Consider the following 25446-nt stretch of genomic DNA (forward strand, 5'->3'; position numbering starts at 1 on the left):
CAATGCGCCCCTGCCGAGTGGCGCATGCGCCCCGCTGCCAGACTGCGCCTGCGCCGTCCGTGGGCTGCGCCTGCGCCCGCAGTCCGCGCATGTGCTGTCGCCTCCTCCCGTCAGCCTGCCGCGAGAAGATGGCGGCACAGTGAGCAGCGTTGCGGTGCTTGCTGTCCCTCCACCATGAGGAACCTGCGGCTGTTGCGGACCGGCGGGTGCTGCCCTGCCGCCGTCCCGGGCACCCCGCAGTGCTTCTGCCTCGGCACCGAGTCTGGCACAGTCCTCGTGGGCTCCCAGCACGGCCTCCTGGAGCTGAGCCCCGCCGGGGACTCGGTGAGAGCCGCCACCGGGCGCAGCGGGAGCGGCGCGCTCTCGTCGCTGTCAGGCTCAGGCCAGGGCTGTGGCTTCGGGGGAGGGTGCCGGTGCTTGTGGGCTCTCGCCTGTCGCTGCAGGCGTGTTGTTAGAGGCGGCTTTGGTCCGCCCGTTGCAAAGCTGGAATAAAGCGTTTGGGCCTTCGTCAGTGGGAGCGCGTCGGTTCCCGCCGGGAGCTCGCCTCTCTGCTGCCTTGTGATATGGCCTCCTCTTCGTGGCGGCGTTTGCGGGGGGATCTTAGAGTCTCCTGGTGCTGCTTGTCACCCCTTGCTGCTGTCTCACGTGCCTAGGAAGTTGGCTGTGAGGCTGCACTGTGATCTTAATGGCTGAAGTGACTTGCTGTGTTTTTAAAACACTAAATCTGCCACCAAGAGGGTGGTTGTATTTGACACGGGTCATTCCTGTGGTTTAGTCTTAAGCATGATGTGATGAACAGATGCATCAGAGACACAGCTCACAAAACAAGCAAACAGGCAAAGGGATAGTGAAGAGTACACAAGGAAGCTTTTGAAGCCATGCTTGGCGGGTGGGAGTGTGTGTGGGGGGGAGACAACATATCACTGAAGAAAAAAAATGCTATTGAGCCATGAATTCCTGTTAGAGCTGAGTTGCAGTGTCTTCTGTGGAAACAGACTATGCAACTCTGATACTTCTGATTCCTTCAGTATATTCAGTTCTGAAGTTAGCTGACAAAAGAGTTCTTGGGCTTTCCTGGGATCTCATTTTTAAGGAAGGGTGTTTTCTGAAAGTCTCCATTGTGGTCTGTTTTTGAAGGCTATCAACTAAAATCTTTTTAGAATTAAAAAAAAAAAATCTGAAGCCTGTATGAAGTTGCTAAGTATGTCAACTTAGTTTTCTGTTTTGGGAGGGAGATTTGCTTCAGCTCTGTTACTGTGGTTTTTTTTCCTGATGACTGGATGTGTAAAACATGAATGCAGCTAAGCTAGGGAGTGCTATTTTAGCTAAAGCTTTCTTGTTTTGCTGTATCTGTGTATATATCCAAATGGTTTTCCTTTGATTATTTTTTTTTAATGCTGTGTCTGTAAAATCTGAATGACCTCTTGAAAGTACATAGATGCTTCTAGCAGCTACACATTCACCTCTTAATGTGGACACTATGTGGACAAGTATGAACAGGGGTTTGAAAGACGATTAGCAAGACAAATTGGAAGTTGTAGTATTTCCATTTCTTATTATTTGCTCCCTTGTGTGAGTTTTGTCATTGTCTATATAGCACTTTTAACATAAGAGAGCCTTCGCTGTTTCCTGTGGATAAGTGAAGATAAGTACTTGCACACGGGTTGTTTCGTTGTGCCTTTCATTTACTCACTCCTTTGTAATGCCTTGTGTAATTGCGGTAGGATGAAATATACCTGTGGATGTTATTCTGTTATTTCTGCGAAAATCCCAGTGAGATGATGTATGGTTAATAAGTCATTGACCTCTCTGTGTTAAGGTGACAAGAGAAGTTTCCTTGACTGCAGAGGGTTTCATGCCCAAGGATGGAAATGGCTGCATTGTGGGTATCGAAGATCTTCCAGAGCAGGAGTGCGTGTGTGTTGCTACAGCGGCTGGAGACATCCTACTATGCAACCTCAGCACAAAGCAGGTAACACGGCAGGAAAAACTCAGCAATACTGAGGGATTTCAAAGGAAACGATGACACTTCTCATTTCTTCAGGGGGTAGTTGTATGTTTGTCACATACTGAGCTGTGGTTAGTCTCCCTTTTCTGAACAGATGAGCTGATTTTTGCAGGAGCCTTGAGCAGGATTAAGGACAGAATATACAGTCCATAAAGAACCAGAATTGAAATTATGGCTTGCCTGTCCACAGCCCTAGTCCTGTATATTTGCTCGGGAGGCTGTTGGCACACACCTGGCAGCATGGGATCCACTAAAGAGTCTTAGAGAAACAGGATATTGTTGAGACTGGGTACAAAATAAAGTAATCTATTCATAACTCATAATATAGCTACCTTTTTATTATTATCAGTCAGTACAGAACATCATGCTGGCGTGACTTAACTGAAGAGAAGAGAAGGTATCGTGCATTGTGATTTGAAGAACATTTGGAATAAAAAAGCCCTAGAAGACATTAAAGGGAAACCAAAATATCTTAGCTGAGTAAATATGGCAGGAACTTGCTTTCTCTTCCTTCCTCAATGTCAGATTAGTACAATCTTCAGCAAGACACTTAAACACCACAGCAGCACCCTCTGAAATATGCATCAGCTCCCACAATACTCGTCCAACAGTGCAGATGTAGGTAGGCATGAGGTGACAGTGGTCTGCCTAGAGTAGCTGTCAGATTGTGGTTATTTGCAGCTCACCTCTATTGGTTCTTGTTTAGGTTTGATATGTGGATGCCACTTAAATGTACAATCAACTGTATCTGAAAAATGTGTCCTGTATTGCAACTTCAAAAATATCGTAAGGGAATAGAGATTAACAAAAGATGCAATACATGAAACATTTCTTGCTCTAACATGTGGGTCAGAGTTGAGGCTTAACTTCAGATCCTTTATTTCAACGCTTTTTGGCTTGCTTTCTCAAATTTCAAGTTGTGTTCTTTTGCTGCAGTATAGGCACCAAGAAAGAAGTCTTGAAGGTTACTCTGCTTGTTCTGAAACCTTTTGCATGTGAGTGATGGTTACTCTGCCCACTGGTGCCCAGTCACACTTTGATTACCTGAAAAGATTGTGATACCCAAGCTTAATTCCTTGAATGGCATCATCTTGCTGTTTTTCACAATTGTTATGTTCCATGTCGTTTGCAAGTCAGGATAACAGTGCATGACAGAAATCCTCTGCCCATTTCTACTGTGTATATACTGACCCAGTATAGAAGCAATATTTTAATGTAAGCAATATATAATTTTATTGCTTATAAAACCGGCCCAGTTTTTCATAAACTTTGAAGTTAGTGCAGCTGTATACAGTTGTCAAGTTCAGTATGCACAAGCTGATCAGAGTTTTAATGGATGTAGTGTCACCTAACTCCATGTTAGGATTCTCCAGGTAAGAACCGTTATGTCTGTGATTTGTGACTTCGATGTGTTTACCAGTGTACCACAGACCTAGGCGACATTAGTGTTAAAGTTATACATGCTGACATAGAACAGAGACTTGCAGAATAAAGCTCTTACTAAAACTGTGTATGGTAGAAAATGCTAATCTCTAGATTATCTGGACTCTCATACATAAACAGTGTGGAACCATCTTTGGTTAGAAACGTTTCTTTTGTTTCATTCAACACAAAGGATGAAGTAAGACTTGTGACTTTTCTAAGAAGGAGAGGATTTCACTGCCTTGGTGACTGATTGCTTTTGTGCTGCACTGGTGTTCCTGCACTTCTGTGATCTTATTTTGGTCTTGCAGGTGGAATGTGTTGGAAGTGTGGACAGCGGTCTGAGTACCATGAGCTGGAGTCCTGACCAAGAGCTTGTTTTGCTTGCAACAGGTATCAGTAACAGGCCCAAAATGCTGAGTGTTATAGAACAGTAATTAGTCTTTCAGATCTTCCAAGGAAGTATACTTCATCTTGCCTCTAAAATATAAAGACTCCTACTGTGTATCCCCATTTGATTTCTTAGCAACAAAACTGCTTCTTATGCTTTGGTAGGAAATAGATATGTCACAGGCTCAAGTTAGCTACAAATGTGTCTCACCTAGAAAATAAAGTTACTCTCAAGCAAAACAAAATCAGAGAATACTTGAAGTTAAAAGGGAACTCTGGAGATCACCTATTCCAACGCCCTTGCTCTAAGCAAGTTACCTGGAGCAAATTGCAACCGTGCCCAGTCAGGTGTTGGAGATCTCCAAGGATGGAGAACCAACAGCCTGTGGGCATCCTGTTCCTGTCTGAGACCACTCTTACAGTAAAAAATTTATTTTCCTAATTTTTCATTGAATTGGCTGTATTTAACTTTGTGTGCATTGCCTGTTGTGCTGTCACTTGGTACCACTAACAGTGTGGCTCTGTCTTCTTTACTGTATCCCACCTCCCACAGAAGATATTTATGCACACTTATGAGATTCCCCCTGAGCCTTCTCTCCAGAGCAGTCTGACTTCTCTCAGCCTCCCCTCATGCGACAGATTCTTCAAGCCCTTAGTCATCTGAGTGACCCTTTGCTGGACTCTTTCCAGTCTGTCCTTGTCTGTCTAGTACTGGGGAGCCCAAACTGGAGACAACATTCCACATGTATCTCACCAGCACTGAGAAAAGGAGAAGGATCACCACCCTTAAAGTGCTGGCAAGACTCCTAATACAGCCCAGGATGCTGTTGGCCACCTACGCAGCAAGGGCATACTACTGGCTCATGTTTGACTTTATGTCCCTCAGGAAACACAGGTCATTTTTTTGCCAAGCTGCTCTCCAGCCACTTGGCTCCCAGTCTATCCTTGTGCCTGAGATTATTCTTTTCCAGGTGCAGGTCATGTTTTTTTCCTTTGTTGAGCTTTATGTGGTTCTTGACAGCCCATATTGCCTACCTTGACAAGTTCCGAGTGGACAGCAGCACAACCTATCCTGTACCTGCTGCTGCTCCCAGTTTTGTGTCATCTGTAGGCTTGCTGAGGGTCCCATCCTCTAGGTCATTAATGAAGACGTTAAAAATCAGCCCTAGAATTCAGGGGCATGCCACTGGTGACTGAACTCAAGCTGGACTTTTTGCCACTGATAGTAAGCTTTTAAGCTTGACAGTTCAGCTGATTTTCAGACCACTTTACTATCTGTCCCATCTTTTGTGGATTTGACTATGATGGTTTTGTGGCAGACAGTGTCCAAAGCTTTATTAGAAGCGAGATAAATGATATCCCTTGACCTCCCCATATCTACAAGTTAGTAATCTTGCTGTAGAAGGCTGTCAAGACAGGCGTGATTTCCCCTTCATAAATCCATGCTAACTGCTCCTAGTCACCTTCTTGTTTTTAATAGAATAGAGTCATAGAACCACAGAATGATTAGGGCTGGAAGGGACCTTCAAAGGCCATCCAGTCCAACCCACCTGCAAGGAGCAGGGACATCTCCATCCAGATCAGGTTGCTCAGAGCCCTGTCCAACCTGGCCTTGAATGTTTCCAGGGATGGGGCACCCACTACCTTTCTGGACAGCCTGTTCCCATGTTCCACCACCCTCATTGTAAAAAAATTTATTTCTCATGTCTAATCTAAATCTATCCTCTTCTAGTTTAAAACCATTACCCCTTCTCCTGTCACTACAGATTCTGCTAAAACGTTTGCCCCCATCTTTCTTATAAGCCCCCTTTAGGTACTGGAAGGCCACTACAAGGTCTCCCCGGAGCCCTCTCTTCTTCAGACTGAACAGCCCCAACTCTTTCAGCCTGTCCTCATAGGAGAGGTGCTCCAGCCCTCTGATCATCTTTGTGGCCCTCCTCTGGACTTCCTCCAACAGCTCCAGAGCTGGACGCAGTACCCTAGGTGAGGTCTCACGAGAGCAGAGTGAAGGGGCAGAATCACCTCCCTCAACCTGCTGGCCGTGCTACTTTTTATGCAGCCCAGGATCTGCTTCTTGTCAACCAGCACTCCCAAGTCCTTCTCAGGGCTGCTCTCAGTCCATTCTCTGCGCAGCCTGTATTTGTGCATCCCTTCTCTCCAACATGTCAACTGCACCACCACAGCTCATACCTCAAGAGAAAATGTTTGAAACTCCCAGGTACTTACTTTGATAGTGGAAAGAACTTCCTAAAGTTAGGCCAGGAACTATGTTTTTGAAGAGAGAGACTTGGAAATGTTCTTCTATTCCAGTTTGAGATTTTCTGCTTTGAAGGATGTGTCCTCTTTAGTATCTTATTACCCTTAGAAATATTTCTATATTCAATTCCATGACAGAACGATAGGACAACACAGGAGAACACTGAGTTTTTGTTTCCTGGGGATACCATTACCACTACTATATTTAATGTCTGCCCTGCAGGTCAGCAAACACTCATCATGATGACAAGGGATTTTGAACCAATTACCGAGAAGCAAATCCACCAGGATGAGTTTGGGGAAGGTAAGAGGTGCAGTGGAGTGAAGTTGTTCAAACTGGTGTCACTGGTGTATTGTAAGGGTGTAGAAAGTAAAGAAATGGAGCTGAGCACTTACTGAGCCCCAGGAGACATTTTAGTCTGTAGTGCTGCTGGGCAGCTGGAGGGGAATGCCTGTATTTTACTTGTCAACATAAGTAGTTTCCCTGTACTAGAGGACTTTCTGGACTATGTAAATTTCCTGCAGGTTTTTAGAATTAAACTTGGATGTAAGGTGTGAGAGGCTTGGACCTGTGGTTGTGTTTACCACGCTGTGCAGAATAATGCTGTAAATCTTCCACTACAATGATTATTTCTCCTTCAGGAAAGTTTGTTGCTCTTGGCTGGGGTAAAAAGGAGACACAGTTCCATGGATCAGAGGGAAAACAGGCAGCTCATCGCAAACAGACGGTATTATACTACTCCTTTTACGTTAGGCCCATGCTGTCTCTGGGAAAACATGTGTAAAGAGAGTTTCTGTTATTCCTGTAGTGCCAGTTGGCCACTGCATTTCTGATAGTTGTCTTCATAGGCTGCTTCTGTTTGTTTCTGTTGTTAACTGAAATCCAGCATTTTTAGCCTCCTCCTAATTCAGGACAGCAGCTGGGAGTATTTAGGACTGTTCGTACAGAGCTCAAAGCAAGAAGATTTGCAAGCACTAGTGCTTGCAAAGGTAAAGTCAGCCTTAAATCAGCATGACAGACTTTTCTGAATGTGTACTGTAATGCTAAAGTGTTAATATGGCCAAGAGAAATAGCATGCAGTTTGGCTGAAAGGAGCAGAAGTAATAGTAGTTTGAGCTCCCAGAAGGCAAAAATGGAACCATTTGTGCTACTCAGCATCACCAGTCATGTGAGACAGCTCCGTGTGCCTCCACATTTTAGCTCTTTGGTCCTTTGTCTGACACTTCCATATTGGGTCTTGTTTTATCTTCTTTTTACTTGGTGAAAAGTCAGGTAGCTAAAAACACTCCACTGCTGGATTTTTCTCCTTGTGTTCAAGTTTCAAAATTAAAACTGTCCTGCTGAAAGCTGTCAGTCTAGAGTACAGAAACCTGAAACGTGGCCTGTTCCACCTTTACTGTTAGGAGGAGCAGGGCAAGGCTTGGCTATATCTGGGAAAATATGCCTAGTTTGACAAAGTTAAACCTCTGAACAGCTGCCTCTTTATATGTGTTCTCTTGAGATTTTTTTCCCTGTGTTCTACAAAGAACCTGTTTGCCTCAAAGGACAGTACTTCTCATCTCAACTTCTGTCTGCTGTACAGACTGCCTGGATGGCATGCCTTTCTCGTTTTTCTCCTTCCAAGGGGTTGTGACGCCAGGCATTAGTCATGAACAAAAAACAGCTTGTGCAGAGCTGGACTGTAAGCAGAGACCCTGGTGGAGGGGAAGGATAGTGTCATCATGTGAATAGGCAGTCATACACACTTGCAGGAGGAGCAGATTGAATTTACAGACAATTTTAATTCTAATATTTCCTAAAATAATATTCTGAGTAATGGATTTTTAACTTAACAACGTTAAGATTTTTTTAACTAATTGATTCCATACCAGGGCTCTTGAAAGAGCTGACTTAGCAATGCAGTCTGTTTAGACAAAGACAGCAGTTGCCTTCTGAAGCTTTGATGCAGCTTTCTTTTGTGTGACTTCAGGAAGTATCACCTACTTCAGCCTGGGATGATGGCAGACCTCGGGTGACATGGAGAGGAGATGGGCAGTTTGTTGCAGTGAGTGCTGTCTGTCCAGAGACAGGTAGGGGACCAAACTTCTTTGAAACACCAACATGCGTATGAGGCTTCTTAAGCAGAAACAAGGCTAGGCAAGGCAAGAACTGACTGGTGTTCGTGGTCTCTTGACCACTAAAAGGAAGGGTGAGCTGAGCTAGTTAATGGCTCTTTTCTCTGTTTTGGTGTTCTCAGAAGCATTTTAATGACACAATCTTTTGAACACTTTCTCTGCAGTTTGGTTTTCAGTCCAGTGAGAAGCCAGGAGAGGTTACTACTGAATAGTTACTGTTTAAACTGCTTCTTTCACCAGTATTAGATCACCACTCAAGCCCTCAAGCCCTAAGCAATCTCTGATGGGCTCCCAATGCCAAATGGATAAATCTGTTTGGGTTGCCATACCCACTGTCCCTCATACCAGCAGTTTGGCTTTGCACACTTCTGTTTAAGTGCTGGTGATACTTTTCCCTAGGTTTTGCCCTAAAGCCAAAGAGGTGATGAGCACATACGTTTCTTGTAAGACTGTAGTTGATGTGTTCTGTGCTAATATTACTGAGCAGTTTAAATGTATTGGTTAACGTATTGAACTGTGCAAAACTACACTGCTCTTCCACTAGTTTGGGTTTTTACTTTCAGTACTTCGGATTAGGGAGGATCTTGCATTTATAGGAAGATTTTAACATTTCTGTGGTGAAAGCTGGAGAGGGACATGGCTATGACTGAGCTACTGAAATTCCTACTCAGTTCCTTTAGCATCACTCAGTTACTGTGTGAGAACTGCCTGATACAAAATGGGTTCTTACTCCTTAATGTGTACAGGAGAAATCTCCATTTTATTCATGTGCACCAAAATTTGCTCTCTTACCCTCATAAAATCAGGAAAGTCTTTTCCCAGTGCTTTCTTACACCTTTGTCTCATTGCTGTTTCGACCTGTAGGTGCTCGGAAGGTCCGAGTATGGAACAGAGAGCTTGTGCTGCAGTCAACAAGTGAGCCTATCTCAGGATTAGAACAAGCACTGTCCTGGAAGTGAGTAGCAAAGCAGTCTGCGTGCTGGCAGCGGAGTGTGGCTTTTTATTCCCTGGTCACAGTCTTTATCAGCATCAATTTCATTTCTCATGTGTTTGTTTATTTTTCCCCAAACTTGAAGAAAGATGAGGAAGAGTAGCCCTTTATACCTTGAAAACCCTAATACTTGCATTTCGTGTGTGAAGAAGGAATAGGCTCTCTGCAATCTCAATGTCAAGTGGTTTTGGACTCAGCTGTATAAATAGGAATATTACAGGTCCCCTTGCCAGTGCTGACATTTACTTGCTCACCTGAGGGTATCTTGAGCCCTGGAAAACGTCTGTGCTGGACCTATGACTTTGTCTGAACAGCATTGAGGAATACACATCCTCTGTTGCCCTTTTCTTCATCTCTCTAGAGAAAATGCGAGATGATGGGTGTTTAAAATGATGGCTAGTGAGTATATGAGCAACCACTTTTCATTTGGCTCTTTTTTTAAGGCCCTCTGGAAACCTGATCGCATCCACACAAGAAAAACCCAACAGACATGATGTGGTTTTCTTGGAGAAGAATGGACTTCTTCATGGAGAGTTCGCTCTCCCGTTCCAGAAAGGGCGGGTCAAAGTAAGTGCTGTATTTGGGCTTCTTTGATTATAATGGAGTGGAGGACGACATGTTTTCCAGGATCTAGGAGGAAGTTTTTAACTTAACAGTTAACGCTGGTCCTAGTGGAAGAAGTGATCTGAAAAGAGAACAGTGAAGAAGCCTGTGGAGAAGATGCAATGCCTTCTGCAGGCCTGTATTACAGAGACAAGTACAGGGGGGTGGTAGCCCTGGGGTCCTTCTGGCCCCTGTATACTTTCTACCAGGCATATGCTTCAAAAATGCTGAACAGGATGTCAGTATTCCAGGAATGACGTGAAGTACTCACATTATCCCAGATAAGATTAATTGAGAAGCTACTACTGGAGTGTTACTACAACTTCTGTCTTTGGCTGCTGAGAAGTCTTTTGGCAGATGCTTCTTCACTGCCAAGGAACACAGAGAGAACACTGCTGTCATGTTTGTGGTTGTATCACCTCTTCAGCTGTGTGAAACCGCTGTGACAGGTTCTGCTTCAGGATGCTTTGCTCCAGCTGTTGGGAGCTTTTCAATACATGAGGCCTGTGTTAATAAATTAACCAATGCATTGTTGAAAATAAGGAGCAACTTGTGGTCTTGCAAACCAATTGGGAGCATACCCACCCTACACAGAAGCAACAGTATCAGTAAGAGCCCTGTTTGTTTCTGCAGGTTAATGAACTGCTTTGGAATGCAGACTCTACAATCCTGGCTATATGGCTGGAGGACCTGAAGGTGGAAAACTCCAAACCAAACAGTTATGGTGAGAGCACTATGGGCGGCTCTGACTCTTACACTTGCCTGCAAATGTGGTTAGCAGTGGGTATTCCTCTGCAAGTTAGGAGACATTGGGGTCGTTCACCTACAGCTTTAAGATTCCTGTGTGGGTCAGAAAGAACTGGTAGCTCAGCCTGAGCTCAAAGCATCTTCCAGGCTGCCATAACTAGAAGTGATATTAATGGAATGCTAAAGGTGTGAGCCCTTCATAAAACATGGATGCCCTCTCACAAGGAGAGCTCAAAGAATTTTAGGATTGACTCTTCTACACAAAGTCCCATGTTAAGTTTTCTTGTACTGGGTGTTGTATGACACAACCCATGGGCTAAAGGCTAGAAATACTATTTTTGTTGCACTCAGCCTACCCCCTAGAAGAGCAGTGGTGGTGGAGAGGGGTCTCAAGTAGTAGTCTGTAGTAACCATTTGTTTTTCTACAGTTCAGCTGTGGACCACAGGGAACTATCACTGGTACCTGAAGCAAAGTCTACATTTTGGTAGCCTGGAAGAAAATAAGTTGGTGTCGCTGCTGTGGGACCGAGAGAAGCCATATAGACTGCATATACTCTGCCAGGGTTGGCATTACCTCTCCTATGACTGGCACTGGACTACAGACCATGGGATAGGGGAGAATAGCCAGCATCTGGCAAATGTGGCTGTCATAGATGGAGGTAAGCAGCAGACTGCTTTGCAGTTCTTGGGTCAGAAGAGGTGGGGTAGCCTTTTGGATGCAGGATGGAGGGGATTATGGTTGTTTTTTCTGTTGGCACTGTTTCTACAAAGCTATTAGTAAGTGGGACCATGTAACTGATGTGAACTTCAGAGGTGGTTCAGTGGAGTTAACTGCTAAGGGCACAGCGACTGTATTTTCTGTGACATTGTTCCTACTTTCAGTAAAGAACCTGACAAGAGCCTCACTGACATTTAGACTGGGTTACAGCTTGAGTTTTTTTCTCTTTTCTTCCACAGATAAAGTGCTTGTCACAGCGTTCCAGCATGCTGTGGTGCCTCCACCCATGTGTACCTATGAGCTTCAGCTCCAACAGGCGGTTAATCAGGTTGCATTTCACACAGATCCCAAACATGGTGGAGACATGGCTATCCTGGATGCTGATAACAAGATCTCTGTGTACAGATACGGTGAGAGCATGCTGCACTGTTTTGTTAAAGGAAACCCTCTGTCTCTGAGAGCTGTACCCTGGGGGTCAGTAGGGTGATGATCACTCAAGCCTTTAGTAGTCAGGAGCAAGATATATCTGGTTCAACTGTGGGTTCAAGCTCAGTTCTCTCATTTCCTGTAGTCTGGGTGGCACAGGAGCATTTTAGTGGTCCACTGGCTTTGTGAGAAGACAGGACTCAGCACTTGGCTATGTGCTTGCACTAGTAATACCCTGGTGAGACCCCACCTAGAGTACTGTGTCCAGTTCTGGAACCCCCAACGTAAGAAGGACATGGACCAGCTGGAGAAGGTCCAGAGGAGGGCCACAAAGATGATAAGAGGGCTGGAGCACCTTTCCTATGAGGACAGGCTGAGAGAGTTGGAGCTGTTCAGCCTGGAGAAGAGGAGGCTCCAGGGAGACCTGATAGCGGTCTTCCAGTACCTCAAGGGGGTCTACAAGAAAGATGAGGAGAGGCTGTTTAGTAGGGCTTGTTGTGATAGGACGAGGGGTAATAGTTTTAAAATAGAGGGAGGTAGATTTAGATTGGATATTAGGAAAAAATTTTTTACAATGCGAGTTGTAGAACACTGGAACAGGTTGCCCAGAAAGGTGGTGGAGGCCTCATCCCTGGAAACGTTCAAGGCCAGGCTGGATGAGGCTCTGAGCAACCTGATCTAGTCAGGGATGTCCCTGCTCCTTGCAGGGAGGTTGGACTAGATGACCTTTGAAGGTCCCTTCCTACTCTAAGCATTCTATGATTCTATGATTCTGATATCCCCCTGCCTAGCTTCAGCTTGAGTAGAGTGTAGCAAGTGGTGTCTTGTATAGTCTGTTCAGATGGCATTTTGCTGGCTGGCACTGGAAGTCTCTGGAAATAGCTATCTAAGGTCTATCTGAGGCACATAGCACTTCCCAAAGCAGTCTGATATACGGTGTGAGTGAGCTGTGAGACAAGACTGTTGCTACTGTCTCTTGAGTTTTGTACTGTGACATTACGAGGTAACTGTGTTCCTCTGGGTAAGTGTTAATGAGGATCAGGAGTTGGCTGAACATGTAGGCATGGTATTTTCTGACTTTTATTTATAGTAGTTTCCTGTAGCATCTACTTTTTGATAAGAGTGAAGAAGGAAGGGGCTCTTTCAGCAGGATCTCTAAACTCTACTTTGTTCTGTGTTTTCTAGGACAGAGCACAATGAATGACCCCACTGTGAGGTTTGGAGCTGTGGGTGGAAATGGATTCAAAGCAGCTGTGGAAACACCATACCTGGATAAAACCTACAGGTAATATAGAACTAGTACAGCTGTAGTGGGGAGGAAAGGGTAGTGCCTGGCTGGCACTAGTTTTAGAGGTCACAGTTCTGACCACTTGGCTCAAGGTCTTGAAGAGGTTGTCAGATAACATAGTTCAATTGTGCTGACACTGTGGCTGCAACTAGTGCTAAGGATTGGTCAACACAGTGGGCAGTTTATCCTGAGAAGCGCCCTTGATTGAGGTCTTGATTTAGTGGGAGCAATGACTGTCAGTGACAGCGTTGAGATAGCCTTTCCTATGCCTGGTGCTCTTGGCACTGTGATGTTGCACTTTGTGCTTCTGCTCCCAGAACCAAAGGAATGACTGTGCCATGCCTGGGCTCGTGATCATGTCACACTAAGCAACAGAACTGCTTGCATGGCAGGGACAATGACAAGGGAAAAAAACCCCACTGTGCTCTACATTTGTTCCTATACACAGTTGGCACGGGAGCAGTACTGCCTAGGGAAAACAAATGGAGCTCTCTGGATCCCATCCTTCATCTCCAGCGCAGCCTGTGGCAGGAATTGTGCTTTGAGTGGCTGTGTTTGTGCACGGGAACCCTCCTAGCCATGCTGTGTGTCTGAACAGCCAGACTGTGCCTAGGAAGACCTTCACCACTCCAGTGAGGTGGCCTACTGAAATCAGGTTCTCTTTGCTTCCCAGTCTCTCTTATTTTGTGACAGAGTTGATGTGGACAGCAAGAACAAAGAAGTGATGAATCCTCTGGGGCTCCGATTTCTCACCTGGCTGCCAGATGACAGCTTTCTGGTGGTTGGTCAGGGTCAGCATGCTGCTCAGTCTGTCCTTCACCATCTGACTGCAGTGCCTCACACGGCTGGAGCTGAAGAGCAGCACCTAAATTTACGGTACTGGAGATGTGTCAGTTGTGGGTGAAGTCTAAGAACACTTATGGACGGTGCCTGGGAGGAGTTAAGCCTCTCAGTAGACATGCAGCCGGGAGTCCATGGGTTGGGGAATTTGTCTCTCTTGCTGCAGGAGAACTGAACAGCTCACGAAGCTTCGTACTGGTCAGCACTTGCCTGTAGTCCTAATGCCTGCGCTCAGCCTGACAAGAAGGTGTATGCTAGCATGCCTGTGTCAATACAGGGCAGCTGTTTCTTTGTCTGAATTCCAGGCCCTTTATCTGAATTCAGGGGGGACTGAATTCCTCCATTCTACCCTTTGCCCACTGTTAACCAAGGTCCAGAAGAGGACTGGTAGCCCTTGTTACTCCTGTCCTCCTCCCCCTCACCTGCTGGTCTTTGTAGGGTCAGTTGAATTAAACTGGATGACAAAAGGAAGCCATCTGGGGCACAGAAATCTGCTTCCCAAAGGGATCCCGAGAGATGTTTTCTGCAGCACTCACACAGCAAAGACAGGCTGATTTGCATATGAACTGTAGATTAGAACAAAAGAAGTGTGGGCTCTGCAGAGTGCTGTCAGTATGCAGACAGGGATTAGCACAGTTAGGCAAATCCCTGTTGGGTGGAGTTGATGGTGCTCAGTGTCAGCTGACATAGGTGTGAAAAGACTGCAGAAGATCCTTACATGAACAAGGTATCTGTCCATGCTGGAGATGTGCATCCTTCCGTCTGCCTGAAAAAAATGCAGAATGCAGATGTTACATACATCTCCTGTGACTGATGTTCTGTATCTTCCATGTCTTGCTCCAGGTTGTCTGTGCCTGTAGATGGAGAAGTGATCAGCCTGTGCTGCAGCCCGGTGACCAAAAGCGTAGCTTTGCAGCTGGCTGATAGACAGATCTTGAAATACCTCTGGGGTAAGCTGGTACTTACTGAAGTGCCTGGTCTGGGGTGTAGTTTTTAGAAATTTCTCAAAAGGTTTAATGAGATTATTTGACTTTTGGGTACATGGGTAACTCTTACTGGTAGTTGGTCCTGCCTTTGATACTCCCTCTGCTCCCAGAAGTGGGGCAAAATTAGTGATGTGTGTCAGAAGGCAGTTAGTGCTGTTGAGAATGATAGTTCAGACTTCAGGATTTGAAAAGAAGGTGACTGATTTACTGATTTCGGAAGTGCTGACTGACTGCCATATCCTTGGCATTTCTCTCTTGTTCCACAGTGGAATAAAGGTGCTGCTGAGCCCCTAGAGCTTACCGCCTTTTTGTCTGCCATGTCCTGGACTTTTGTGTCAGCATTCCTCCTCTCTGTCAGATAATGTAGCTTATTTTTAGCTCTAATTTTCTTGAGGTACAGTCTTGTGGTTTTAATGTCTGAATCTTTGATTGGCTGGAAAACGGTTTATTCTTCTTTGCTCTTTAGAGGCTTCTTCTCCAGTCCTTGAGCCTTGGCAGACTAGCAATGGGTCTGCTGTTCGGTTCCCCTACCCTTGCGTGCAAACTTCTATCACAAGGATCAGTGGTGAAGTAAGTAAGACTCTGATCTGATTAGATTCCACACGTGGTTGTTCTGTCTGTCAAATATAACACATTGACTCCACCCAGGGTCCAATTATACTTCTTAACAGCTTTCTTCATAAGGCCCTGTGCAGAGCTGAGAGCATCTCTTTCCTTGTCTTCTAGAGCATTTCTGATGGTTTGCGCTTAACACACAATGACCCAATTCTATGAATACAATGAATAATGGAACTGTAGGATGAGAAATTTCAGATTTAAAATTTCCAGCAGTCACTGCCCTGCTTTTTTTTAAAACAGCTTTTTTCTCCATTTTATCTGAACTTACTGTATTAGCAAATATGGCCGCATTGAGTTACTACAGATCTCCTATTACAGGTGTTTCATATTGGTAATGGTTTCTTGATTGTTATAACAGCTTAAGAAATGGCTAGCTATTTTGCTGGTAATTTCAGGGTTTCTTTCCTTCAGCATGCATCCAGGTGGATGCTGTGTGAAGTTACTTTGCTCTGCTCTGTGCTAGTGCTTTTCCTCTGTTCTTTTGGACCAAATGCTGCTGAATAAAAAACCTAAATTGTCTGGTGTGGCTTCTGCTTCTACTTTGTTACTGTGCAGTTTCTGTAACAGGTAGGTCAAGCTAAGTTTCCAGCCAGAAGCGTTTAAAGACACTTAAATAAGCCCTCCTCGTATAGAGGTTGCATAACTTCCTGTCCAGCTTCTCTAAGTAATTCACGTGAGGTACTCCGTACCTTATCGTAAAGTACTTCAATCCAGTGCTAGTCAGTGTTGTGAAACACTGGAGGTTGTGACACTGATAGCTTGTACTTGTCATACTTTTTATTTACAGGAGATGATCTTGGGCCTCACAGATCGATGCCGGTTTTTCATTAATGATGTTGAGGTACCAAAGTTTTTGGCCCTCATTGCATACCCTTTTCCTCTGCCAAAGGCAGCTTTCCTGTTCCACTCTATACAGCAATAAACTTAATCTTTTTTCTGCAGGTTGCTTCCAACATCATCTCTTTTGCAACATACAACGAGTTTTTGTTGGTGACAACCAACTCCCACACCTGTCAATGCTTCTGCTTGAAGAATATAACAGTGAAAGGTAAATGCCAGCTATGGCTGCCTGCTGCTGGCAGCTCACGGTCATTGTCTTGGAACCACAAGGTGTACCCGTTTTTCATACCCAGACCTGCTGTATTTGGGTCACTCAGAGAAACTTCTTAAGAGTTGGAGGAAGAGAGCTGCTTTCAAAAATCGGTCAGAGAGCAAGAACAGGGAACTGACTCTGTATACTGCATGCTCCTCCCAGGGAGCAGGATTTGTCCTGTAGTTGTTGTCCCTTCACTGTTTTCAATGGCTTAGCCTTGCATTCTCTCCCTCCCATCCACATCCAAAAAAAGAGTGGGCTGTGTGCTATTTTGAGGGTGTCTGGTAGATAAGGGATCTCAGTAGAAAGAGTTTCTTGTGACATCTGGCTATGAGAGGTATGAGGACCCTGAGAAAGGCAGGATGACAACTTATTGGTCCTTTACATCTTTTAGTGCTCCTCTCATCTGGTCTGTTGAGCTTTGTGATCCTATTGTATGGAGGACAGATCTCTACTTTGTGTACAACACTGTGTACGGGTCTTCTTCCTGTCTGGAACCACTGAAGGTCACTGGTGTTTTGTTGACTCAGTTGGTCCAGTACAACCTTGCAGGTCCACATAGCAAAGCCTGACTGGGACACTGTGCTGCGGTATGCCACGTGTACCGATAATTATGTTGTCTTCAGCTCTTCAGGCTGGCCTGAGCAGTGCTGCTGCACCCAGTGAGACCCTGCGCAAGGTGGAGCGAGGTTCACGTATCATCACTGTTGTGCCCCAGGACACAAAGGTTGTGCTGCAGGTCAGTGCTCTGACGGTGTCTGCTGAGGTCTCCTGTCAGGGGATGGAGGGGGGCCATCTCAGTGGGCAGCTGGCCAATCTGCAAACTGTGTGCAGTGCTACAGAGCTGCTGCCCTGTACTGCTGCAGCAGAGCACCTGACAAGTCTCCAGCTAGCTGGCTGGTTGTGGAGAGATTTTGAGCGTGCTTGTGGGAGTTAGGACCAGCACAGGCAGCTGGGTATATACAGAACTGGGAAGGGCTATTCACATTCCTAATGGCTGAGGTAGCATAGTTCTACATACTGTGGCCTCTCATGGTGAATCTCAGACTCACCTCTTAGTACTTGCTGTGTTTGCTAGCAGCCCTCCATTAAGGTTGAAGTGCTGAGCTCACTCTTCAGAATAAGCAGAGGTTCACCAAATGTAGAAGGGATATCATTTGAAAGGCACCTCTGGAGGTGTGTAGCCCAGCATCCTCCTCAAAGCAGAGGTTGCCTGAAAGCTTAATGAGGTTGCTCTGAGTCTTGCCCGGTTGAATGGAGCCCAGCCTCCTGAGGAAGGAATGTTTCTGAGCTGAGAAAATTTTCAGATATTTTTCCACAGTCGTTGAAATTGCATGTCCTTTGAAGTGAACAAACAGGCCTGTGCACCTGCAGATAGCAGACAGGCCTAGAAAATTGTCCAGTCCTCAGCCCTCACTTTGCCTTCAATGTAGGCAGAGTAACTACCAAAAAATAATTGTGTGGATCTTGTGTTATAGATGCCAAGAGGAAATCTGGAGACTGTTCACCACCGAGCTCTGGTTCTTGCCCAGATTCGGAAGTGGCTAGACAGGTAAATGGCACTTGTATATTCTCATCATCCCTACCCCAGTCGGAGCTGTTAGAAGCTGGCTGGCCTGGTTTTGTGCTGGAGAAGAAAGGGAGGCTAAACTCAAAAGAATTTACTTTCTTAGGGGGAATGAAGCTATTTCTGGGACTACCAGCCTAGAAGTCCAGCTTTCAGCAGTCCCAGGTGCCTCTCACTTCACCACTGAAGGGCTTCTATGTGTGTTAAGATTTGGTGGGTGGGAGAAATCTTCATCTACTCCATCCTCCAGACATCTCAGTCATTTTGTGATGAAGCTGGCTGGTTTTCATGTTTTATTTATTTAATTGATTTACGTTGAAGTTTTCTGAAGTTGGTCCATTAGATTAAAGTGTAGTTCTCTGTTTTAAGAGAGGAAGAAAGTAATGCATGACCTGAATTGCTTCCTCAACCTGGTGTGCTGGTCTGTCCCACTGCAGAGGCTGGCAATGAATAGGATTGACCTTGCACGTTTTTTCTGGAAAGCAATCTGCGTGGCTTATTGCCCAGGCTATTCCCTTCCCAAGGGGTCTGTGCTTACCTCTAGTCAGTTGCCTTTATTTGCAGATATTGCATGTATCCACTACGTAAACTATCCCACTTGACTCATTCCTCCAGGCTTATGTTCAGGGAAGCATTTCAGTGTATGAGGAAGCTGCGAATCAACCTCAATCTTCTCTATGACCACAATCCCAAGGCAAGTATGTCCAGTTCTGTTGTTTTCTGTATCCATCTAGCCTGGAATCGACTGACATTGAACAGTGGGCTCAACAAGTAGGTGATGCTGTCAGTTCTGCTTTCAACAGAGATGACTGCTCTGTGCTGCTGCGTCCTCATGCAGGCAGATTGTATTTAGCATTTCCTTCATCTTGTGCATTCAGAGAAGGTCTTTGAGTTTGTTCTTGTACTTAACGTCCTTGATCAGAATGACAGTAGTAATACCCCTGTTCATTTCAGGTATTTCTGGAAAACGCAGAAACCTTTATCAGGCAAATAGATTCTGTGAACTATATCAACCTGTTTTTCACAGAACTGAAGTGAGTATAATTCTACAAATGGAAGTATTTAATCAGTGGTGGTACATTTTTTTTGTCAAAATATTGGCAGCTTTTACATGTGGGTGCAGGGAGTCAGTCAGAAGTCTGGTGTGTTGGGTCATAATGACTCGAGTAAGCTCAGTAGTGTCAGGGACAGTCAGTGTGTCTTGTTGGGAATTCCATCTTGAAGGCAGCCATTAGATTTTTCCAGCAAGGGATTAGTACATCAGCTGATTGCTTTGACTTGTCTTCTGGCTGTCTGTATAGGAGTAAATATGAAGAGAGAAAGTTTTATTCAGTCATCAAGAGGAGCAAGACAACAATGCTTCTCTGAAGCCTGAGGCCAAGATACTTGCTTAGATTCCTGAATCAGGTCCCCTGACTTCTTAAAGGTTGAGTGACAAAAGGCTTTAGGGCATTGGTAGCTTCAGGACTTCTCAAGCTTGCTGAAGTAAGTTGTTTAAGAGCTGGAGCTGTCACTTAGCCATTCTGTTTTATTTTCACTTTTGACCTTAAAACTTTGTTTAAAACTGAAAGCAAAAGTCTTAGTTTTCAGAAGTGCTCTGTACTCAGCATCTCCATAGCATATTTAGTAGAAGACAGCTGTATCTTGAAAATCTTGCCTTCTGATTTTTGGTTCAACTAAAGTAGTTGTTCTCACCATTTTATTTTTTTTTTCAATGCCTCTCTTGGCTGAGAATTATTGGGATGGATGAGAGATTGTTGGAAAGCTTTCTGGTAGTGTGGCAGGTTGTGTTACAGTACTGAATGACATATGAGCTGTTTTGTTGAGTATTTATTTTCTGCATGCATTTGTGTTTCTTAATGTTATTGTCTTTATGCTGGGCTATGTGATGGACCATACTGGTATTCATGGTATCTGTTTTTATTTAGAGAAGAAGATTTCACAAAGAGTATGTACCCATCACTGAATGGTAGCAGTAATCCTCAACCACAAGAGCATTCTGATCAGAAAAAAGTAAACCTCATATGTGATGTGATGAGAGTTGCCATGGAACACATTGACCCTCAAAAGTGAGCATTTTTTTGTTCTAGGTGAAGGAACCATTAGAGAGATTTCTAGTAAGTCATTTGCAGAAAGCAAAGGTGTCTTTAACATCAGTTATTTTGCGTCAGATCCTCTGAGGTGAGTCTGTGCTCCACAAAACTTACGTAGCCATGCCTTCCATCTGTTGTTGTGAAAACCGTCACACCTAATAATTCCACAGATAGCAAAACAGCTTTTTACTACAAGAATTAAAGTAACACATGCAAGATGCTTATAAAGGTTTAAGAAATACACTCAATTTAGGAATGGTCTGTGTGGCATAGGGGACAGAGGGACCTGAGCAAAATTGTCATCTCAGGGAGATGATGGCTTTTTGGAGGAGCTAGCCTTTCAGAAGGATCTCACCTGTTCCATTTGAGACTGAATTACTTTTGTAAAGTTCAGCTACATATTTCTGACTGATTACCTTTTTTTGTTACCCATCGTCCTTGGATGAATTCACACCAGACAAGAATAGAGGGTGGGAAAATAGGATAATAATAGTGGTTAGTGAAGCAGTGTTAAACCATTGGCAGCTTACATGTCAAACAGTGGATAGAGAAGCAACAGATGGTGGGTTGCTGCTGAACCTTGAAAATTTAGACACTTTTCAGCAATTTGGAAGACAAAGCGTCCCCTTAGCTGGGAAAGCTTTTTGAAATAGTATGTGTGAAGTATATGAAAGTGGAAATAACCTCCTAGAAAGCTTTCCTTTTATAAAAAAGGCCATTTTCATGCCAAATTTTATTTGGAAAACTGTATCCAGCTATTTGAGCCTTCAGAAAGAAGTGTTCTGTCTCCATTTTGCTGGCTAGCATGGTAAAGAAGCTCATTCTACTCAAAACACACCTCCTGACTTGTGACATGTTTGGGAAGACATGCTGAGTAGAAAAACCTTTCTGGTATATTCTGTTCTCTTCCCATTTTTCCTGCCTTTCTTTAAAAAGATGGAAGTACCTGATGAGTTGGGGTTGTTATTTGTGCTAAAGTATAAACTAGAATGTGCACAAACTGTACTAACATAGGAATAAGCAGTGTTTGTGCCTTTTCACTTTTTAATTTATTGCTTCTCTTTTCTTCAGATACTGCCTTTCAATACTGACAGCACATGTAAAGAAAAGTCCTCCAGAACTGGAAATTGCTCTCCAGAAGGTTCATGATCTTCGAGGTGGTGTATCAGGAATTCAAAAGTTTTGAAAATGGGTGGTTTGCAGGACATTTAATTGTTGGCATGGTTCTCCCTGAAAATTGTTTTGAGGTGGCTGTTCGTGGAGTCAGCCAGAAAACAGAAATGTACTTGAAATGAGCTGTGTGTTAATGGAACAGCAGTATATCAGCTAACACTGCTGTACATACCCTCAGCTCATCCTTTTACCTAGGTGTGTTAGCAGATAGCCCATAGTTGAACCTATTTTCTCCTTCCAGTCAGAACTCTCTTTCTCCCAGCATGAAATAGGAGGTTTCCATTCTGGGTCCTGGTATCTCAAACTGGCAAACTTTGCATTTGTTCTGTGCTGATACTTCGGACTTGTCGCTGTTGCACACTTAAGTTACTGTGCTTGGGCTGGTCCTTGAAGTTGTCTACGAAAGACAGAAGTAAGCCCTCCTGCAAGACAGAATGAGCCACTAGTTTGATGGTCCCTATCTGGTGTTAAGGATGTGCTTGATAGTGCATCCCTCCCTCAAAGCAGGGTTCCACTGCTAATGGTGTAACTCATCGTATGCTTCTTTATCTTGTTGCAGAAAGCATTACTCCAGATGTCAAAGCTGTGAGTGCAGAAGAAGCACTGAAGTACCTGCTTTTCCTTGTGGATGTCAATGAATTGTATGATTATTCCTTGGGGACATATGACTTTGATTTAGTCATCATGGTGGCAGAAAAGTCTCAAAAGGTCTTGGCTTATAGTTCCAGCCAAGGAACTATTTTTTGTGCTTTCCCAAAGGTTCTTTATAGTCTGCGAATCAGCCCGCATGTTTTGTTAGTCTTAACTCTCTACCCAGGCTAGATTCCAGTTGCTCAGAAGTCCTGTGTGTGCTTGGGATGATGCTGAGAAGGTAGCATGTCTCTGCATCCCTTAGTACTCCTTGAGCATACCTTTGGAAACTTGCTCGTGCTGAAGGTCAAATAGTGCTCTTCTAGAGCAGCATAGCAAAGTAGCTCTGGGGAAGGGAGGGTCTGTGGTCTCGAGCATTGTCACTGCATGCCTTACATTCCCAGTTCTGTACTTGTACTTTTTTGATTCTTGCTTATTTGGTGATGGCGATGACAATAGTGTGTATCTTCCAGCAGGTTTAATTTGAAATCTCTGGATGGAAATGGCCATCAGGATCTTCAGAGTTTCCTAATGTAACAGCAGAGCCTGCTGGCCATCAGTTAAAACACCCTATTCATGTTAACAGGTTTTATGACCTTTGGTGTGGGGTGAATTGATCAGCTTTACAGCTGCAAATTTTTACATGATAATAGCTAATAGAAAACAGTATTTGATGTGATACGTAGCCTTGAATTTTGAATGTCATGAGCCTTTGGATACTGCTGAAGTCCATTGGGAGCCTGACAATTTAAGTTAGTAATTCCTGGTAAGAGTACATATACAGAATTGATTCTTTAAGATGGCTCACATTTAAAAAAAAAAAAAAAAAAAAAGCAAGCTTTTTAAATGCATTATCATACAATTTCAGATATGGGACTATCTGTTGGTGAAGATGGGGGCAAATAAGGATCTTACCAGATTAGCTCAACTGCAGTTTTTATTATTCTTTGCAGGACCCAAAAGAATACTTGCCCTTCTTAAATACCCTGCAGAAAATGGAAACCAATTATCAGCGATATACAATAGACAGGCACTTGAAGAGATACACAAAAGCTCTTGGGCACCTCAGCAAATGTGGTAGGTGTCCTGCACGTGCAGCGTCTCTAAGGAGAAATTCTGCAGCAGAACAAGGTCACCTTCCCTCTTGGTAGTGCTTCATTAACTTATTTCTGTTACATGTTTTTTGTAGTGTAGCTTAGAGTAGGGAGAAAGGAGTGAGAATGTTTACTGTTCTGTGATCATGAGGCATAAGTCTTGTTTCGTTCCTGTTATAGGTGACTTGTCCCCAGTTAGTAATGCTGGCAAAAGTGGAGCAAACCTCAAGGAAGTGAATACCTTGATTTTACTGTAGTGGAACAGGTGCTTTTTTGCTTTTCCACCCAAGCACCTCTAGTTGCTTCTTAGTGCAATGAACCCAGACTGGCTGGGAGCTATGACAGCCATGTGTTTTTTCGTTTATTGCTACGAAAAATAAATTATTTCTGCAGGTCCTGAACACTTCTCTGAATTTCTGAACTTGGTGAAGGATCAGAATCAGTATTGTGAAGCCTTGAAGCTGTACCCCTCTAGCACTCAAGAGTACAAGGTGTGTAAGCACATAACACTGCAGCATGCCTGCTTTTTATTTTCCCACACGCGTGTTTGCACATCCTCAGCACTTTGAGTGAGGGCAGGAATGAGACACCAACTGCTTGTGTTCAGGTTCTGCAGGTCATTGCTATTCCTGCATTGTCTGAGACCCTCCTCTGGGATAACAGCTGGAATGACTCTCAGCGCTGACCCTGCGAGGTCTGGTCATCGAAGGAGTGGCTGTTATATCTTTGATCCTGTGACCAGGAGAGCACCTAGGAGTCTGGTTTCTGCTGCACTCTCTTGTGGTGTGCTGGAGAGTTTCCGTTACCACAGAAAGACTTTTCTTCCTGTCTTGACCTTTGTGGTACTGGCTTTCTATCTAGCACTTGCAGGCTTGTGAGGACACTTTGTTATCCTTGAACTATTCTGAAGAGTGCTAGAGAGCTTGGGGCACTTGTAGATGTGCTCTTTCCTAGCACGTAGTGTCCCTTGTTGGTTTCAGTATTACTGAAGAACCTTGGCTTTCCCAAGGCTGAGATAAAATGTAAATGAATGTATTTAATAGAAGTTAATTTAGTTATTGTAAGTACACAACACAACAGCCTTTGTAAAAGAAGTACATGAAGAAGTAAGAAGAGAAATACAGAAACTTTTTTTACTTTTTTGCAGCGCAGTGAGAGCAGAAGGGACTCCTACCTCATGAGGGAGATCTGTTCCTGACTTTGGCTCACTGGAAGTTTTTCTTTATTCCTTCTGTATTCTTTCAGACAAATCCACTCACTCCTTCTTGATGGAGGCTGTGAGCTTTGTATAGCATAGTGAAACTCAGGATATTAGACATCAGGAAAAAATTTTTTACAATGAGGGTGGTGGAGCATTGGCACAGGTTGCCCAGAGAGGTGGTGGATGCCCCATCCCTGGAAACATTGAAGGCCAGGTTGGACGGGGCTCTGAGCAACCTGATCTGGTTGGAGATGTCCCTGCTCCTTGCAGGGGGGTTGGACTGGATGGCCTTTAAAGGTCCCTTCCAACCCAAACCATTCTATGATTCTGTATTGATTCGCAGCAGCCTGTGCCTATATGATTGCAGGGCTTGCATCCTTTCTTGTGCCAGTGTTTGACTCCTGGATTAAGTTAGTTCAGGGAGACATAACAAAAACCTCTCTTGTAAGTGGGGAGGAAGGGGCTCATTCCTGGAGTATGCAGTTTACCCAGTCTTTGGCTTGGAGAGTTAGGTACCTCCGTGTCTTGTTTCAGCCCTGTGAAATGTTTCCATGTGCTAATCATGACGCCTTGGCTTGATATGAAGTTTGAAATGGCATAGGAACATTGTACCTGGAGGTTCCTTGGGGGAGGGGGGGAATACACTTTTGTTGATAAGCACTTGCTTTTTACTAATGAAGGACTGCTGCTGACTCTCCAGGTGATTTCTTATTTTACTTTTGTCCCTGTCTTGCAGGATATCAGCGATGCATATGGGGAGTACTTGATTCAGAAGCAGCTGTATGAACAGGCTGCGTTGGTGTTTGCTCGTGCTGGCATCTTTGCAAAAGCACTTGATGCTTTTCAGAGCAGTGGAAGCTGGCAGCAAGCCCTGTGCATGGCATCACGGCTTGGTTACACAAAGGATAAGCTGTCCAGCCTGGCACGGAGCATGGCAGGTAGGCCTTCAGGAGTTAGAAGTGTGCAGAGCAAAGCTGGCTGCTGTTATTTTTGGTTCATTTTGATTTTTCCCAGAATTTAGTGAAAACCTCAGTCTTCATCAGCATTTTTCTTAAAGGGAGAACAAAGATTTCATGTTTCCCAAGCGTTTGTGTGATTGCACTTCATTTTTGTTTCTTAAAGCAACCAAGTGATGTTGGAGCTGAGCTACTGGCACCCAGGAGTTGCCAACCTAGCTGTGGCCTTGG

General features: G+C 44.4%; 1 protein-coding gene across 6 annotated transcripts in view; it reads left to right on the forward strand.

Annotated features, from left to right (window-relative positions):
- The first annotated feature begins 127 nt into the window (after positions 1 to 127).
- ELP1 (elongator acetyltransferase complex subunit 1) overlaps positions 128 to 25446 on the forward strand; it is a 33490-nt gene continuing 8171 nt past the window's right edge. For 4 of the 6 annotated variants that reach the window (XR_015261517.1, XR_015261518.1, XM_086771547.1 and 1 more), the window contains exons 1-27: positions 128 to 324; positions 1820 to 1972; positions 3742 to 3823; positions 6300 to 6380; positions 6719 to 6804; positions 8047 to 8146; positions 9056 to 9146; positions 9626 to 9749; positions 10419 to 10509; positions 10961 to 11191; positions 11490 to 11660; positions 12862 to 12961; positions 13658 to 13840; positions 14648 to 14754; positions 15257 to 15360; positions 16196 to 16249; positions 16351 to 16456; positions 17128 to 17240; positions 17980 to 18053; positions 18633 to 18762; positions 19023 to 19102; positions 19997 to 20137; positions 21233 to 21318; positions 21894 to 22042; positions 22918 to 23041; positions 23452 to 23549; positions 24996 to 25197. Coding sequence is in view for 4 of the 6 variants with exons in the window: in XM_086771547.1 (XP_086627673.1) it covers positions 175 to 324; positions 1820 to 1972; positions 3742 to 3823; positions 6300 to 6380; positions 6719 to 6804; positions 8047 to 8146; positions 9056 to 9146; positions 9626 to 9749; positions 10419 to 10509; positions 10961 to 11191; positions 11490 to 11660; positions 12862 to 12961; positions 13658 to 13840; positions 14648 to 14754; positions 15257 to 15360; positions 16196 to 16249; positions 16351 to 16456; positions 17128 to 17240; positions 17980 to 18053; positions 18633 to 18762; positions 19023 to 19102; positions 19997 to 20137; positions 21233 to 21318; positions 21894 to 22042; positions 22918 to 23041; positions 23452 to 23549; positions 24996 to 25197 (3211 nt within the window). In the remaining 2 variants the exon portion in view is untranslated. Of the gene's footprint in view, positions 325 to 1819; positions 1973 to 2944; positions 3004 to 3741; positions 3824 to 6299; positions 6381 to 6718; positions 6805 to 8046; positions 8147 to 9055; positions 9147 to 9625; positions 9750 to 10418; positions 10510 to 10960; positions 11192 to 11489; positions 11661 to 12861; positions 12962 to 13657; positions 13841 to 14647; positions 14755 to 15256; positions 15361 to 16195; positions 16250 to 16350; positions 16457 to 17127; positions 17241 to 17979; positions 18054 to 18632; positions 18763 to 19022; positions 19103 to 19996; positions 20138 to 21232; positions 21319 to 21893; positions 22043 to 22917; positions 23042 to 23451; positions 23550 to 24995; positions 25198 to 25446 lie in introns of those variants that run through there. The other 2 variants (XM_086771548.1, XM_086771549.1) reach the window with 2 other exon arrangements.

This window comes from Chlamydotis macqueenii, chromosome Z (assembly GCF_036417535.1).
Source record: "Chlamydotis macqueenii isolate bChlMac1 chromosome Z, bChlMac1.mat, whole genome shotgun sequence".
Taxonomy (NCBI): domain Eukaryota; kingdom Metazoa; phylum Chordata; class Aves; order Otidiformes; family Otididae; genus Chlamydotis; species Chlamydotis macqueenii.